The following is a 17,226-nucleotide window of genomic DNA, read 5'->3' as shown; positions in this document are numbered from 1 at the left end:
CATACATCAGTCCATCCCAGTATCATACATCAGTCCATCCCTGTATCATACATCAGTCCATCCCTGTATCATACATCAATTCATACCTGTACCATACATCTGTTCATCCCAGTATCATACCTCAGTCCATCCCAATATCATACATCAGTCCATCCCTGTATCATACATCAATCCATACCTTTATCATACATCAGTTCATCCCAGTACCATACATCAGTCCATCCCAGTACCATACATCAGTCCATCTCAGTACCATACATCAGTCCATCCCAGTACCATACATCAGTCCATCCCAGTACCATACATCAGTCCATCCCAGTATCATACCTCAGTCCATCCCAGTACCATACATCAGTTCATACCTGTACCATACATCAATCCATCCCAGTACCATACATCAGTCCATACCTTTATCATACATCAGTCCATCTCAGTACCATACATCAATCCATAAATACCGTACATACATCCATCCCAATGCATTCCGTTTATGTTGCAGGTTCAAGAGAAAACTGGAACGAAAATATATTTCTCTGAGAAAATGAATGAGAGTGGAGAGAGAAGATTGCTGATTGAAGGGCCTGAGGAATGCGTCGAACAAGCCGAATCTCTTCTTCGATCAGCAATCAATCAACAGTCTCCAATAGTTGCTGAGGCAATATATGTTCCAAAATATGCTGTGAAAAAATTATTAGGTTTCAGTCTTTTCAATTTTCTGATCATTATCTTCATTATTATTAACGAAACAGTTTTTTCCATTAATTATCAGAGTTTTGTAAAAACAAGTGCTCTCACATTTTACATGGATTTATTAAAACTAAGCAACTTGTAAAAGTTCGTTGAGAGGTTAAAGTATACATTGAAATGAAATAAAATTTTATTTGCTCCTTGAAATTAAGAAATAAGAAGGCAGGATGTCCATATTAGAGTTCGTATAAGAACTCATCTAGCTCACTCACACAGCTCTAATGAACGAAGAGTTATGTTTCAGTTACATGTGTGTCAATAAAAACTATAAATTCCCTAATAATAATAATTTATGTGCCTGTGTGTGCGTGTTTGAACGTGAATGTGTAGATTTGCTTATGTGCGTGTGTTTTCTTGAAAGATAACTGACAAATTTAATTTGAGCCGATCTCACAAGTTTTATATGGAATTTTGAAGGTGATATGACAAATTTATTTTGAACGATTTCATAAGTTTCATCGGGAATTTTGAAGGCGATATACGTACAGTACAGATGTGTTCTACCATTGATAGATAGTTTTAAAGTTGAGGACTTAAAAAATGAATCGGCCGAAAATATTTTTATTCAAGAAGCAAAGATAGTTTCATTTGACCTTCCGATTAATCTGGACAAGAAATGTGGATTTGTTGAGTTATTAATGGTGTTAACTTAATTTTAAAACGGATTGTGAAACAAAGATTTTGCAATTTATTACCGTTAGATTTGAAAGAATTGTTAAACGTTTTTGTCTCTGGAGTCTAAACTCGGAATTCGGTGGTCAACGTGAAACCATATATGGTTTGTTAATGAAACATGGCGACCTTTTGAGGAAGTACATCTCACATACAACGAGACTGTTGTGCAGTTTTTACACCAGCTACCGTAAACAAGCTGGAAAGGCAGACGAAAAGTTAACTCAAGCAAGTTTTAAAAACGCTGAAAACGTCGTTTGTTGCATTAATAATGTTAATAATCCGAATATATTAAAGACTGATGACAATGAACAAGAAAGTTTTATCTCTGTTAAAAGTCGAAAACATTCGAATGATGTTCATGGCCCGAGCACGTCTAAATGAGAGGAGTGAGAGGCTGGTCTTTCAACAACGGCAGCTGCGATCGTTAAAAATGATGTGTACCTCGTTTACTGTCTATTGCTAATTAAGTGCAATTTGTGTTTACTGCTGATGTGCAATTTTGTTCATTTAATAATGAGAGTTCTTTCGAAATTAATTAGCGCTTAATAAATTATTCTTAAAAGAGTTATAATAATAATAATAATGATGATGATGATAATAGTAATAATGATGATAATAATAATAATATAGTTCATACATTATGTCATCACTTGTGTGCATATTTATGTTATACATTTGGTCTAATATGATGATATATTATATATTCTTTGGCTTATCTTCATAAAAATTTGACCAACTTGTTAAAAGGTGGTTTAATTTAAACTGATGATAAAATTTTAAGGTTGCAATGGTGAGAAAATAAGATCCATCAGCCACCTCTCAAAGGTGCACATCACCATCAACAGGTTTGAAATGCTGCAACTTGAGAGGAACTTCATTGAAGTGGAATTGAGAGGAAGTTTTTTTGCCATTATGCTTGCTAAGGTTTCAAAATATTATTATGTTAACAAATTTACCAACATTTATTAATTTCCATTTCCTGTTCATTTTATATTTTATTACGATAGTTATATGTATATTTTATTTTTTATAATTACAGAAATTAATCTTGGACGATATTCACACTAATGAAGATTGTTCATCAAAGTCAAAAGCCTGTTAGTATAAATTTAGACTTATCAATAAACTTTCATTTATTTTTATGTTACAAACAAAGCAGCACTAAGAATGTTTATATATGTTAGCCGATGCTTGATATCTGAATGTGTTTAATTATATATTTTTAAGGTTAATTGTTAGATGAAAACAGCTCGCCAACTGTTTCTTCCATAACTTGTTTTTCATTGAAATAATTTTTTTCAAAATCGTGTATCGACTATTCGGTGCATCTCTATCATTACATGGTTTATTTTTTCATTTCACATCATTGTAGTGATTTTACGTTGACAGTCATGACGTTTTTGCCACATCCAGCTATTTCAAGAAAAAAAACAAGAGTATTAACGGAGTCAGTTGCTAAGCTTCCACAAAGCCAGCAGCAACAACAGCAACTCATGTGTTTTGTGTCCGCCGTTGAACATCCTGGCCACTTTTGGATTCAGAAATTGGATGACAGAGCGCGAGAACTTGATTCTCTAATAACTTCCATGACTGAATATTATAATGACCTCGAGCCAGTTAACGTATGTTTTTTTATTATATATATTTGAGGAGCTTAAGTTGATTTAATAATATATTTCAATCTTGTCAAACTTTTACTTTTCGTTAATACTTATGATTTCATATGGTCTTAATGTTAATGTCATTGTGTAACTTATAATAATATCCTCATTATCATAATGTTTAAATCATCATTTTTATTATTGTTAAAAATATCCTTCCCCCACAATGTGACAACGCTTTGGAAGCAGGGTGCGACATATGAGGTGGGAGACATGGTATCCTCCCGAATTTCACATGATGATAATTGGTACAGAGCTCGTGTCGTTAACATTATTGACGATCATTTTCTCGATCTTCACTTCGTTGATTTTGGTGATAACGAGATTGTTGATGACAATAATGTTTTTGCACTCAGGTTAATAATCATCTAAAATGTTTTCACTTTAACACTTCAAAAGTTCTAATTTTACTTAAAAATTCTTTTATAAATTTTTCAGATCAAATCATCTCGTCTTACCTTTCCAGTCAATCGAATGTTCTTTGTACAATGTACTGCCTAAAGGTTTTTTTTTAATTTTTTATTTGATTATTGAAAATTGGTATTGAATTTATGAGATTTAATTCTCTGCTCTTGAAATATTAAATTTTGTATTAGATCAGTTACTTGTTGAATTCAATATTTTAAATGTTTGTAATTAGAATTCAGTTATAAGGGGCCAACAGCTTAAATGAAACTGAGATAAAAATTATTATCTGGCATTAATTATTAATAGATAAATCATTTTTATGTTTTTCAATATTTAAAAAATTAAAATATAAAACAATATAATGGTGTCAAATTAGTCGACACACACACACACACACACACACACACACACACACACACACACACACACACACACACACACACACACACACACACACACACAACGTACATAAATGGCTTGAGTCAATGCATGGTATCAACCAATCAATCAACAACACACACGCACACACAACGTACGTAAATAACGTGCCTGCGTGTGATTGGCTGATTCTTTTTTCACTCAAACTCTTTTCCACTCTACCATCTTTCTTGACCTGGACCAGCGCTTTTAACCGTAACTCCATCCATTCGACTTTATCTGAAATAGTTTTTTTTGTTCAAATTTTTTATGAAACAAATTTTTTATTTAAAACAATCATTTAGTAGCACCGTTCAACAAATTATTTAACACAGGAAAACAATGGAGTGATGAAGCGATAGTCAAATTTGAGGAGTTGGTCCATGTAGCTAAATGGAAACCAATAGCATTCGAAATTGTGTATGGAGGTTCCAATTTTTACCCATATGAACAATTTCAGCATCGACAGCAGAGACCTCACGATGTTTTAAACGTCCTTCTCTTTGATACACTAGGAGATAAAGTAACTTTTAACATTTTAATTTAGTTGTATGTATTTGATTTTTACAGAAATTTGAATGAAATTTTACTTTTAAGTCAGAATTACCGATTTTATATAATAACATAAACGGTTTATTTTTATTTAAATTAATTCAACCAAAATCTACTTTTACTTTTTTCAGTTTGACTCAATTTTATCTTGAAAGCCAAACAAATATTTTACAAATTTTAAAATTCGTTCTGCTCAATGCTTTTTTGTAAAAATTTTCATTGTGCTCCCAAGCAAATTTTCTTCAGTGTACATGTGTGTACAGTGCACTACTATCGCTAGATTGACTTTTAACTGACCGTACGAGGATGGGCAGCGTTATTAAGGAAATTGTATATCGATTTAAACGTCATCAATCGTTCTCATTACAATTCATATTGATCCCATTATCATTATCATCATCATATATCGATATCAATCCAATCATCCTATAATGCTTTTATGATCGATCATTCATCGATCCCACCGTTATTGTGTTTCGAATATCGATCACATCAAAATATATTGATCCCATCATTTATTAGTCTCATCATTATATATAAGTTTCATCATTATTACATATCAATCCTATCAACATTGATAAACAATAGATAGGATGATTGTGATCGAGCTTCTCATGTTACCTGGGTAAAAATGTTCAAAGTTTCGTATTTATTGCCAAAAATTGTTAGAAGTGAGTAGATTTTAATAACAAACTTGTTAGTAAGTTAGTAAATCAATAATATTCGTAACTACATTTTAAGTTAAGCCTAATAAATGGAAAAAAATCGAGTAAGCAGATAAAAAATAAGATATGTAGTTAACTTGAACTAACGTTCCATAAAATATTATAATCACAGCATTAACAAAAAATTTTTGCGAATTCATAACATTTCACAACGTAAACTCGTTTTTTTTATAGATTTAAAAAATTTAATAATTCCAGACATAAATGTTCAATGTTACGTAATTGTTAGATGTTAACAAACCTTATCCTATAAATAAATGAGTTGCTAGTTTGCTAGTAACCTATTAATCCCTATTAAATTAAAATCGTTATTGAAAAACATTCAAATTTGAGACGAGAGAACAGATTGTTTACGAATATCAATTAAATTGGAAAAAACACAAATACATTTTTACCAAATAAATTGATGAAATTCTTTAAGAGTAAATAACGTTCAAATTTGTTTCATTAATTTGCACGCACAATAGTTTCAATAATTTATTGGCATGTTGAGATAAAATGCGCTGACTGCTATTTTTATTATAAACATTTTTTTAAACATTAATTTTAGACTTATTTGATTGCAATTAATTTGTCATCCTATTACTTCGCATGCTTAAAATAATTATCAACTGTAGTTGGCGATATATTATGAAGCTGCTTGTAAACAAAGATTAATGTAAAATAAGTATTTAATTGATAAATAACCTTTGTTATAGTGAATAATTCCTTGCTGTCGTTAGCATGGTGATGATTCTGGTAGCTATTTTCATCTGAAGTTTGACAGGATATGTGTACCCCAGACGATCTTGCAATAGGTCACATGCTGCATGCAAATCTATTGAAACAGCACGTTTAGAAAAATTTTTTGTAAGATAGAACTTTACCTTCTTGAATAATCCGATAGATTGACCAGTTAGTCTGTTTGCAACGCTGATCACAAAAAGTTAATTTCTGGTCTAGATGAAGACCCAAAAATTAAACTGTTTTATTTTTATTGATGTCAAGATCATTTATTTTCATTTTGTAAAGTTTTTTATAGTTAAAAACTGAGATCTGCGAGTTGATAGGAGTCTTTTGAAAATGGAACATCTGCAGCTATCTTGTTACTTATTTGTTGATTAGTGCAAGCAAAAGCTAGTAAGTGGTCCGAAAGATCGCATAAAAAAGTACCACATTGAAAAACACTTTCAGGATGATTTATGAAAAGTTTGTTATGATATATTTTTGTGTTACCGATTCTTGTAGGATCTGTGATCATGAGATTGAGGTTGTAACATGTCACAAGTTGATTCAATAGAACTTCATTTATGCTATTAATTTCTGGCGATTGATCAATGTTCAGATCTCTCAAAGAGTGAATGAGTATTATTTCTTTATCATTTTTTTAAAACTTATTCAAATTTTTCAAGATATTGTTTAATTTCCTAGGTAGATAGTCAATAAGTTACAATCATAATTGAATTTTTACCTGTTGAATTGTCGGTGATCTCTATTGCAAACATTTCAAACTTTGGTGAGCCAATGGCATTCAAATCATCATTTATTGTTGTTTATCATTACGATTTTGCCAACATATCTTTAAATCATCCATACCAATCAGACTTTCAGTTTGTTTGTTTAACCAGCTTTCATTTATCGCCACGTCATTGATTTTGATTTGAAAATTTGACAAGTAACTTTCTAATTCTCCACTCTCCAGTTCTGTGAATCAAACTTCAATGCATTACGTTAAAAAACATTTCTATGAATATTTTGCCAATTGACTTATATTCATTATTTAATAATTAAACATTATCATACAGTCTGTTGTCATCGTCAGTATCGATATGATATAGATCCATCTGTTGATCTTTTTTCTACTTTCTTATGAAATTGCCACTTGCGCTATGTAATGTGTTAGGGCATTATTTAGTGATTTATTATTACGGAAACATACAGACAAGTCGATAAGTCTCTGTACTCAACTCTCAAAATGAGTAAATAATTATATTACTTTTTAAACCCCACTCACTCACATTTGAGTTGATTGAATTGATTTTTGCTTTTTTGAACTCTTCAAACTTATCCTTAACATTGGGTAAAGAGTTTTATTATTCGCTATCATTAACAATGACTTTATTATTATTATTATTATTATTATTATTATTATTATTATTATTATTATTCAATTCACATGATAATCCCCAAACCTCATCACAACACACTTTTCTTCATTCAGTTTCACATTATATTACTCTTTAACCCTGGAAATACCAGCTTTTTTAAATAGCATTAAATACCATTGGGGTATTTTTACATTGAAAAACTGAAACAGATACGTTTGAAAATTATTTTTCTCAATTTAATTATTATTTTTATTATTAATTTATTAAAACAAATTTTCAACAAACTTCTAGAAAACAAATTTTATCAGAGTCAATTAATTTTTACTTATAACAGTTGTTTCAAATTTTTAACAAATGTTCGTCGCAAACATTTTTTTACAAACTACACAGCAAGTTTTGTTTTTTTTTGTCTTTCTTCCTATCACATAAATAACATCTTCTTTTAGTTAATGGTTCTACTGATGGAAATAACTTATCAGACATTAAATCTTGATGGCCAAGTTTTTTAACTAAATTTATTAAATATTCTCTTCTGTTTACTTTCTCTGTGTTAGTAAAATCATTCCAAATGATGTAGGCGTTGAGGGCACTGATATCGATCATATTGTAGAAAACAATAAGAGGCCACCTTCTTGTCATTCTCTTCACGCTGTGTCCTCTGGTCATCTGGTCCATAGTATCAACACCAGATTTTGTTGAGTTATAGAAATTTATTATTTCTGGTTTCTTTTTCTTATGGTTTGTGTCAACATCAGGTTGATGATGCATGGTGCTCAGCAACACAGCAGTTTTATTTTTCTGGCTACATAAGATACAATTGTTGAATTATTGTTGAAGCCAAACAACGAGGAATATATTTCCCTTTTTTTGAAGTAGTAAAACTTTCTGGCAACCCAGGTTTATTTTTTCTAACAGTACCAACTAATGTTAACTGATTTTTCATTAATTTTTCTGCTAGAGGCAAGCTAGTAAAAAAATTGTCACATGTCACATTTCTCCCTGAACACTGCAAACCTTCAACCAAATCAAGAACTACTCTGGACGCTTGATTTTCTTCTCTAACTCCACCTGGCTCTTTCCCTTGATATATATCTATTTTCCAAACATAATTAGAGCTACTATCACACAGCACCCAAAATTTAATGCCATATTTTCCTGGTTTTGAAGGAATATATTGTCGAAATGGACATCTGCCTCGGAATTATACCAATTGCTCATCCACGGTCACACATGAACCTAACTTGTATGCATCCTTCAAACTAGAATTTCACAAATCAAACACTTCTCGTGTAGCTCAGCAACATCTATATGATTCCATTTGTCTTTGTTCAACAACTGAGGCTTGAAAAACATCAAAAACAGCTTGATAAGGTGTCAATATTATTTCTAGCGTAGGAGGTTAGACCAAGTGCTTCCTTTATTATATTACAACTTTTTACGCAGCTTTGAACATTTTTATTTGGTGAAGCATGCCACTGCACTTGTTTATTCTTAGAATTGTAAATCTGCATTTGTTGCATGATTATATTTTCGTCAACAATTGTATCTTCATTGTCATCTTCATCATTTTCTTCATCTTTACTTTCCCACTCAACTACTTCCTCTACTTCATTGTCATCAGAAGATGAAACATAACCATCCCCGTGCTGCTCTTCATCACTATCATCCTCCACCATTTGACAAGCTTGAGGCAACGAAAATCTCGACATCACGTTATAAAATTTATTAAATCATACAATACAAAATGGCAGCAAAGTAAACAATGAAATAAAAAGATTATAAAATAAAAACACCTATGATATTGCTCTTGGGGTCCATTAAACCCCCATTGGTAATTGATGCCAGAATTTAAATTTCGAGTATATCTAGATTAAATATTTTCGATTTTTTTTTTATCTTTTTACGTACATTGAAACTAATAAATAAAAGTCACAAAAGCTGAAAAAAAATAAAAAAATTATTAAAGTAGATATATCATTCTAAATACCTTTGTGGGGTCCAATGGACCTCATTGGTAGTTCTAGGGTTAAACACCGCTCACTCAAATCATTCACACCGTTTCTCAAAACAGCTTTATCATCAGATCTAATAATTCTAGACAGTTTGGCACCATCTGCAAATGACCATACACATCAAAGAAGTCATTCACATATATAAGAAACACGCATACATACATGCATGCGTAGATATGAATATACACATAAAAGTAGTATGTATCTAAACATAGGGGACAATTTCGAAATAAAAATCCGGCACAAATGCTGTACAGCCATAATATCGATCACATATCAACTATCACATTTATTATCATCATTATATATCGATCTCATCATCCTCATACTGTGATTCCGTCGTTATTGAATATTGATCCCATATTATCGTCTTCATCTTCATATATCAATATCGTCATCCTTTGTCAACAACATTATCATCCCATCATAGTATATATCCCATCATCATAAAAACTGACAATATAATATTAAAAGTTTATGAAAATGATTGTAAATGGTTCAATGTTTCCAATTCGAAACATCAATAATATTTTTATATGACAGAGACATCAACATGCCTAATTGAACCTTAAAATTTTTTATTTTTTCATTAATATTTTATGTGTGAATTATAAGATGGGATGCCAATAGTAATTATGTTGCCCATTGAAATGAAACTATTAATAATCTTTTTTTTATAAAAAGAAAACTTTTGTTCTGATTATTCATTATTCAATTACAAAAATCTAAAGAATTTTTTCTACTGCAATTTAATTTTTTTATTGAAACTTCATTTCTACTATTTACAATGTATTCTGCGGTGTAACTTTTAACGCTTCCATTAAATTACATGGAAGTTGTATTTTTGGGTTTGGTGTATGTTTGATAAAATGGAAATAAATTTAATATTTATACTATTTCACTCAAACAGCAAATTAACATTGGTGACGAACTAGTGAAAGAAAACTTAGGTATTTGTGGACCAAATATAGAAAAGGCATTTGATGATCAGGCTAGCGCTTTTCCATTTAACATAACTTAAAAATTGAAAATGCTCAATAATGAATAACTTGAACTTTTTTTATTTCTTTTTTTTTAATTTAATTTTTACTTTGACAAATGTTTTGATTTACATTTTGGCTACTAATACGGGTTTTCTATTCGTTTTTTTTGCTGATTTGAAATAAATACATTTTTTTAAAATTCTGTCATACAAGGTTTTCAAAATTATATTTAGCTCTACCTTAAAATTTTTTTAGATTTTTAGGTAAAATTTTACCACTTAATTAGCAGGTTATTCTTAATTTTATGAAGGAAAATTTAAAATTATCAAACTGAAGCTAAGCATGTGTTATGCTCAATGTTTTGATAGCAACAGGGAGACAGCATTTTTTTTTAAACTTCTGGATTTTCATCTCGTTGGATATTTTTTTCATCTTCCGAAGCTATCAATTTTTTTTAAATATATTGACAACTCCACTTCTGATAATTAAAATATATATGAAAATTTTAGAAATAGCTTTACAAATTATAAAGGATGGACTGAACACCAATACTTTAAAAATGAATTTCTTAGCTTTAAAAATGATGCTAAATGTAAATGGGATGTTATAAAAACGTTTTAATTAAAATATCGATTACAATAATTATATATAAAATTAAAATCTATAATTTATTAGTTGAACATAAAGAAGAAATTTGCAATGCTTTCAACAACTATTACATCAACATTATCAAATCCTTAATAGAGACTAGCAATGACTTCACACAAACTAATGAAGGTTGTACTTTCATGATAGCAGAAAGTAAATAAATGCATGTGTTAGGAACTGGTGGAAGGATCAGAAATGATAAATTTAGTTAAATATCAGCAATAAGATGCATATAATTAATGAGATAAATGCCTCTTAACTCATATTTTTAACCTTTCGTTATCACAAGGAATTTTACCTCATAGCTTCATAACTGTTAAGATTATACCAATTTTCAAAAAGGCGATAAGCTGGATAGATCTGATTACCGACCCATCTCTTTCCTTTCACCTCTCTCCAAAATCTTAGAAAAGTTTATGTTGTCAAAATTAAATTTGTTTTTAATTTTAATAATCTCATTCATGACAGACTGCCACAACATCCACTACGCAAGAACATCTTCACCACGAATGCAAAATTCTCAAAATTATCCAACAAATGAACCTGCTTTCATCACATTGTTATTCCAATGTCAATACCCACCTCCCACAAATTAGTGAATAACAAATCAAGAACACCCTCCAAACTAAATATCAAAGCAGCATTCAACAGTTCATCTATGCCCAAATGACCAGAGACCATCCACCACTTTGACGCTAGCTCTATCAGAGAAGCAATATCAAATACAAACTACACCATTCCAAATTTACCAAATGAAAAAAATTTTATTATCAATCCAATAGAAAACACTACTTAGAAAAACAAGAGTGATTATTAGAACAATTAAGATCAGACAATTGTCACGAAATCAACCAAAACATCTCAAGCATTTGCACGACATGTAACAACAGCTCTCATAATGTCCAATATCTTTTTAACTGTCCCAATATCCCAACAGAACTTCAACCAATTCATCTTTGGACAAAACCGACTGAAGTTTCTGTTGGGCTAATAACTACAACAAGAAATCTACTCATAACAATCAATTGATTTTGGTCAACAACAACAACATGATACATAAATAAATATACATATATAAATATAAATGAATAATGGGCTTAAACGTAAGTTATATATGCCCATATCAAAATAGCATTAAAAGACAACAAAAAGCAATAGAGAAAATCTTTGTTGGCCATATATAAGTCAAAATTCTTCTTGAAGTTGAAAACCGTATCTGATTCAACAACGCAGGTCGGTAAATTGTTCCAAATAGAGATCACTCTGTTAGAAAATGAATACTTTCTTGTATTTGTATGGAAATTTTGATGACTTAATGATTAATAATAGTTTACAATGCATTAGGCATTGGTTTTCATCAAATAATTTGTTGATAAATTATTCAAAATGTATTTATCATAGCTTTTCTGTTCTATCATGCATAAAATAAACAAAAATTTTGGTTTTGAACTCAAAAAACTTGTAAATAATTTAAGATCAACCGTTATAAAAATCGAAAAGTTAAACAGAAAATTAACTTACGCCGAACCTGCTGTGATTTTCATCAATGATATATATTGATTATATATATATATATATATATATATATATATATATATATATATATATACATATATATAATTTTTATTAAATTCTATCGCTATAGTATTATTTATTAATTTTAATTTTTCTGTTTTTTTAATAATAATGTTTTTCTGTGTCCTGGTTATGACATTAAACTGACCCTCACTGCCTTGTGAGTGATGTTGGATCATCAAAGGCTAGGCCCACCGCTTATAACTGTGGTTGCGTAAGGAAGGGCGTCCTGCGTAAAAATTAGCCAAATAAATTACTTATGATGACAGAAGTGACAATGGTTTCATTATAGGTAGCCAAACGGCAACCCCCGATCTCGGGGAAAATGTCGTCTAAACGTGTGTTGTTGTTGTTGTTTTTCTAATAATGTATTCTAATTCGCATCAAAGTTCAATTTTACAACACCAAAGTTAATTTTTACAACGTCAAAGTTAATCTTGACAAAGTCAATATTTCCCTATATATACAACAAGGAGCACTGACGATGATTCATTCGGAATCGAAATATGGCCTTATTTTCAGCATGAATTCGAAAAATAAGTTTATTTTGAATTTTAATAAACTAAACGTTCACCAAAAAACTTTAGTGAGAAAAATCGAAAAAACGAACTACAAACATATTAACGCCAAACATTCGGTAGAATTTATAGAATATTGTAAAATATATATATATATATCATATATATATATATATATCATATATATATATATCATATATATATATATATATATATATATATAAACAATTATTTATAAAGATGCGTTTTCGGCATTATTCAACTTTTAGTTGAGTTTCTCAATTTTTCTAACAAGACTTTTATCATCTTGATGAAGTTTATTAAGGTTAAATAAAAAACTTTTAATATTTGACATTTTTGACAAAACTTTATTAATAACGTTATTATAACAGAAAAGCCCTTTTCAGTATCAACTGCCATCATCAGTGTAGTTATATAGTATTGATCCGTCTTTGTGTCTTTGTTTTCACAGCGACTTTGATTGTTACTTAATTAGAATTAAAGTTAATCAAATGTTTCGAGATTGTTGAGACTATTCATAAGTTTTTCAATTTCGATTTCTTTTTCAATAATATTTGGTTTTTTCATAAAGTGACAATTGAGTCGTAAATTAAGAAATTCTTTTTCTTCGTTTGTTAGAACGTTTTCTCTATCTTCGGCTTACGAAGATAGAGAAAATGAACTCCAACGAGTAACCCATCTCCTAATTAATAATGGATACAAACTATCACAAATAAAGAAAATAATTCACCGCAAAGAACAACAACTTAACAATGAAAATACAAACGACAATTACAACATAAAAATTATAAAAATAGTATGTCCTCATCATATAAAACAGATGAAAAAATAATGAAAAGGATAATAAATAACAAGTTAAAGTCATAGATACAAACAACTCATTAAAATTAGGAATTTACTACTCGAACAGGAAAACATCATCTTTAATAATAAAAAAACAATTCCAACAATAAACCTTCCTCGGATATGAAAAGTAGTCATTCATTCACATGTAAAATTGGTGAGTGCGTGCATCAAAATTCTGAATACAACTTTAACGAGAAGACTCACTATGCATAAGCAACATGGAGCAATAAAAGACCACCTAATGGAACAACACAACACTGTTATAACAAGGGAAATTTTAGACAATAACACCAAAGCAATTTATTACAACAGAGAATACTTCAAATTGAAGATAGCAGAATCCATTTTTATCGATAGACGCAAACCAGCAATAAATATTCAACTAAATAATACCAATATTTTTCCAACAAAGAAACACATGATTAACATTAATTCTAATTAAGTTACAATCTAAGTCGCTGGGAAAACAAAGACACAAAGACGGAACAATACTATATAACTACACTGATGGTGGCAGTTGATGCCGAAAAGAGCTTTTCGGTAGTAATAACGTTATTGATAATGTTTTGTCAAAAATGTCAAATATTAAAAGTTTTTTATTTAACATTAATAAACTTCATCAAGATAATAAAAGTTTCGTTAGAAAAATTGAGAAACTCAACTACAAGTTGAATAATGCCGAAAACGTAGTGATCTTTATAAACAATTGCATATATACATAATTATATATATATAAATATATATATATACATATATATATATACACACATATACATATCATTTCGACTAGTCAAATAGCAGGACACTTATTAACATTTTCTAAAATGTTAAATGAATTAAACCTATTCAGTTAAATTGAAATATTTTGTGCCATGTGTATTTTATTGTTATGGTCGCCGTTATTTCAACAATTTTTGTGCAGATTTGCTCCAAGAAAAGCTCCGTGTGTCTACCAGTTGGGCTGAAAGTTTTTACATAGATTGACCAAAATATTTTTGTGTCATCATTAATAGTCTTTTATTTGTCATGTTTGATGTCGACTGTTTTTTTTAGACTGAACCGGGTTTAATAGAGGTATAATTAATATACCTTTCAGCCAAGATGTGTGGAAATGTGACGTCCCGTGTCAGCGAACAACCTTGGTACCATGGGACAATCGTGTAACCGTCTTGGCGAAAGTTGCAATCTGAGATTACACCAGTAGGCTCTTTTATGGCTGGTATGCTCGTTTTTTCGAAAAAGCCAGAGCAGGAGGTCGTTCCTTGCCGAGTACTTAGCTTGCCTGCCTGAGCCTAGTGTACACGTGAGGCCAGAAGAGTCTTCAAATTTATCTCGTTGTATGTGTATATATGTAATTGCCTATTTTACGTTTATCAACTTTTTAGTAAGTAACTCAACCGGCGGAGCTGTTTTAATTCATATTTTGCAGTGATTAGTATCATACTTGGGCCAACAACGTAGTTTTGGCAGAATTTATATCTTCAAGATCCTTTCAACCGAGTTGTTAACTCAAGAGCCCTCAATAACAGCAAGTTAAGTTCCATGGCACGCGCTTCTATTACGTTATGGACACTAATTACAGATATATATTAATATTTATAAATATGTATGTTTAAATACTACAAAAAAGGGAATAACAATTTTGATTATGATTTGAACAAATTTGATGATAATCTGAAATTTGTCGTTGGAAAATTTGAAAAACTCATCTGAGAATTGAACGTATGCAATTCTAAATTCTAAAATTCTAAACTGCGTATTAGATATTCTCAACTCTCACACACACACACACACACACACACACACACACACACACACACACACACACACACATATATATTGGTATGAGGTTCTCAGATAAACATGTACGGTTGAAGATTACACCCAACTTTGCAGTTAGAAGTTTTTTAAATAAAATTTCAACAACACGAAGCTGTTTTGTTTCAACTTTATTAAACTGTGAAGTTTGGCTGACGGCTGTTTCGGCTAATGCCATCGTCGGAGCCTAGATTGTAAAACCAAATGAGGAGTTAATAATATAAATTATAAGAAATAGAAAATAGAATATTAGATATTAAAATGAATAAATAAATGAATAACAACCTATATTTTAAAATAAACTCATTATATTGTTGAAAATAAAATAAACGAATAAATTTAAAAGAAAAATAAAAACAAAACAGCTTCGTGTTGTTGAAATTTTATTTAAAAAACTTCCAACTGCAAAATGGGGTGTAATCTTCAACCGTACATATATATATATATGTATATGTGTGTGTGTGTTATTTTATTTAATTCAAATAAACTTTTATTCAGCAAATATTATAAAGAAAGACATCACTAGGAGACCCAAAGTTTTCACTTGTGCCACCGAAATAAAAGATTGCAGAAATATGAAGACGATTAATATAAAGAAGAAAAATTTGTAATATTGGATTAACATAAACTAAATTGACAGCTTGTAATAAATAAGATTATAAAACTTAAAAGAACTAGCGTAATTAGACAATAAAAACTTTAACCATTAATGAAAGAGGAAAATGATTCGTAAAATCATTTGAAAGATTGAATTCTTTAATAAACCAAGTGTGTTTGAGTTTTTTTTATATGCATCAGTAATAAGACCCAGAGTCGACAAGAACCACAGAAAACTGAAGGAATAAAAAAGTTTGTGCGAGGTTTAGGAAAATAAAAATCTGTGTTATGTCTTAAAAGTATTGAACGATCGTAGATTAAGTGGTTTAATTAGTTGCGCAAAGGACAGAAATTTAATTTGAACAATTTATAAAATAAACCATTGAATTGTGTAGAACATGTAATTAACAAACTTTTAAAATTGTGGATGAGATAAACAAATGACAAACATAATGACATTTTAATAAGCCAAACATTGTACGAATAGCAAAATTTTGACAAAGATTTAAAATTTTAATATTAAATTTTGCTGGGAAACCTCAAATGGAAATACAGTAACTAATAAATGGTAAGTCAATATTTATGTACATTCTAACATAAACAGCTTTTTTCGAAGGCTTTGTTAGAATGTACATAAATATTTAAACGAAAATGCAAAAAATGAATTAAAATTTTGTTTGTGAACTGAACAAACTTGATAATGAACTGAAATTCGTCGTACGAAAAATTGAAAAACTCAATTGCAAATTGAACAAAACATGCAATGCTGTGATAGTTATAAACAAATGCATATCATATATATATATATATATATATATATATGTGTGTGTGTGTGTGTGTGTGTGTGTGTGTGTGTGTGGTGTGTGTGTGTGTGTGTGTTGGTAATAGACCATAATTTTTATTACAATATTCTATAAATTCTACCGAATGTTTGGC

General features: G+C 29.9%; 2 protein-coding genes across 2 annotated transcripts; one reads left to right on the top strand and one right to left on the bottom strand.

Annotated features, from left to right (window-relative positions):
* Nucleotides 1–541: 541 nt before the first annotated feature.
* On the top strand, nt 542–5,139 carry HELRODRAFT_174354 (hypothetical protein; the record flags this gene model as incomplete). The annotated part of the gene is made up of 11 exons (XM_009020868.1): nt 542–695; nt 770–834; nt 1,221–1,388; nt 1,736–1,808; nt 2,204–2,346; nt 2,462–2,519; nt 2,836–3,044; nt 3,273–3,439; nt 3,522–3,586; nt 4,244–4,431; nt 5,053–5,139. 11 exons carry the CDS (start codon nt 542–544, stop codon nt 5,137–5,139), a joined length of 1,377 nt encoding a protein of 458 aa, XP_009019116.1.
* A 3,485-nt stretch (nt 5,140–8,624) lies between these two features.
* Nucleotides 8,625–8,981, bottom strand: HELRODRAFT_174353 (hypothetical protein; the record flags this gene model as incomplete). The annotated part of the gene is made up of 1 exon (XM_009020867.1): nt 8,625–8,981. One exon carries the CDS (start codon nt 8,979–8,981, stop codon nt 8,625–8,627), a length of 357 nt encoding a protein of 118 aa, XP_009019115.1.
* Between the last annotated feature and the right edge of the window lie 8,245 nt (nt 8,982–17,226).

This window comes from Helobdella robusta (genome assembly GCF_000326865.2).
Source record: "Helobdella robusta unplaced genomic scaffold HELROscaffold_29, whole genome shotgun sequence".
Classification (NCBI taxonomy): domain Eukaryota; kingdom Metazoa; phylum Annelida; class Clitellata; order Rhynchobdellida; family Glossiphoniidae; genus Helobdella; species Helobdella robusta.
This window is presented reverse-complemented; position numbering and strand designations above follow the sequence as displayed.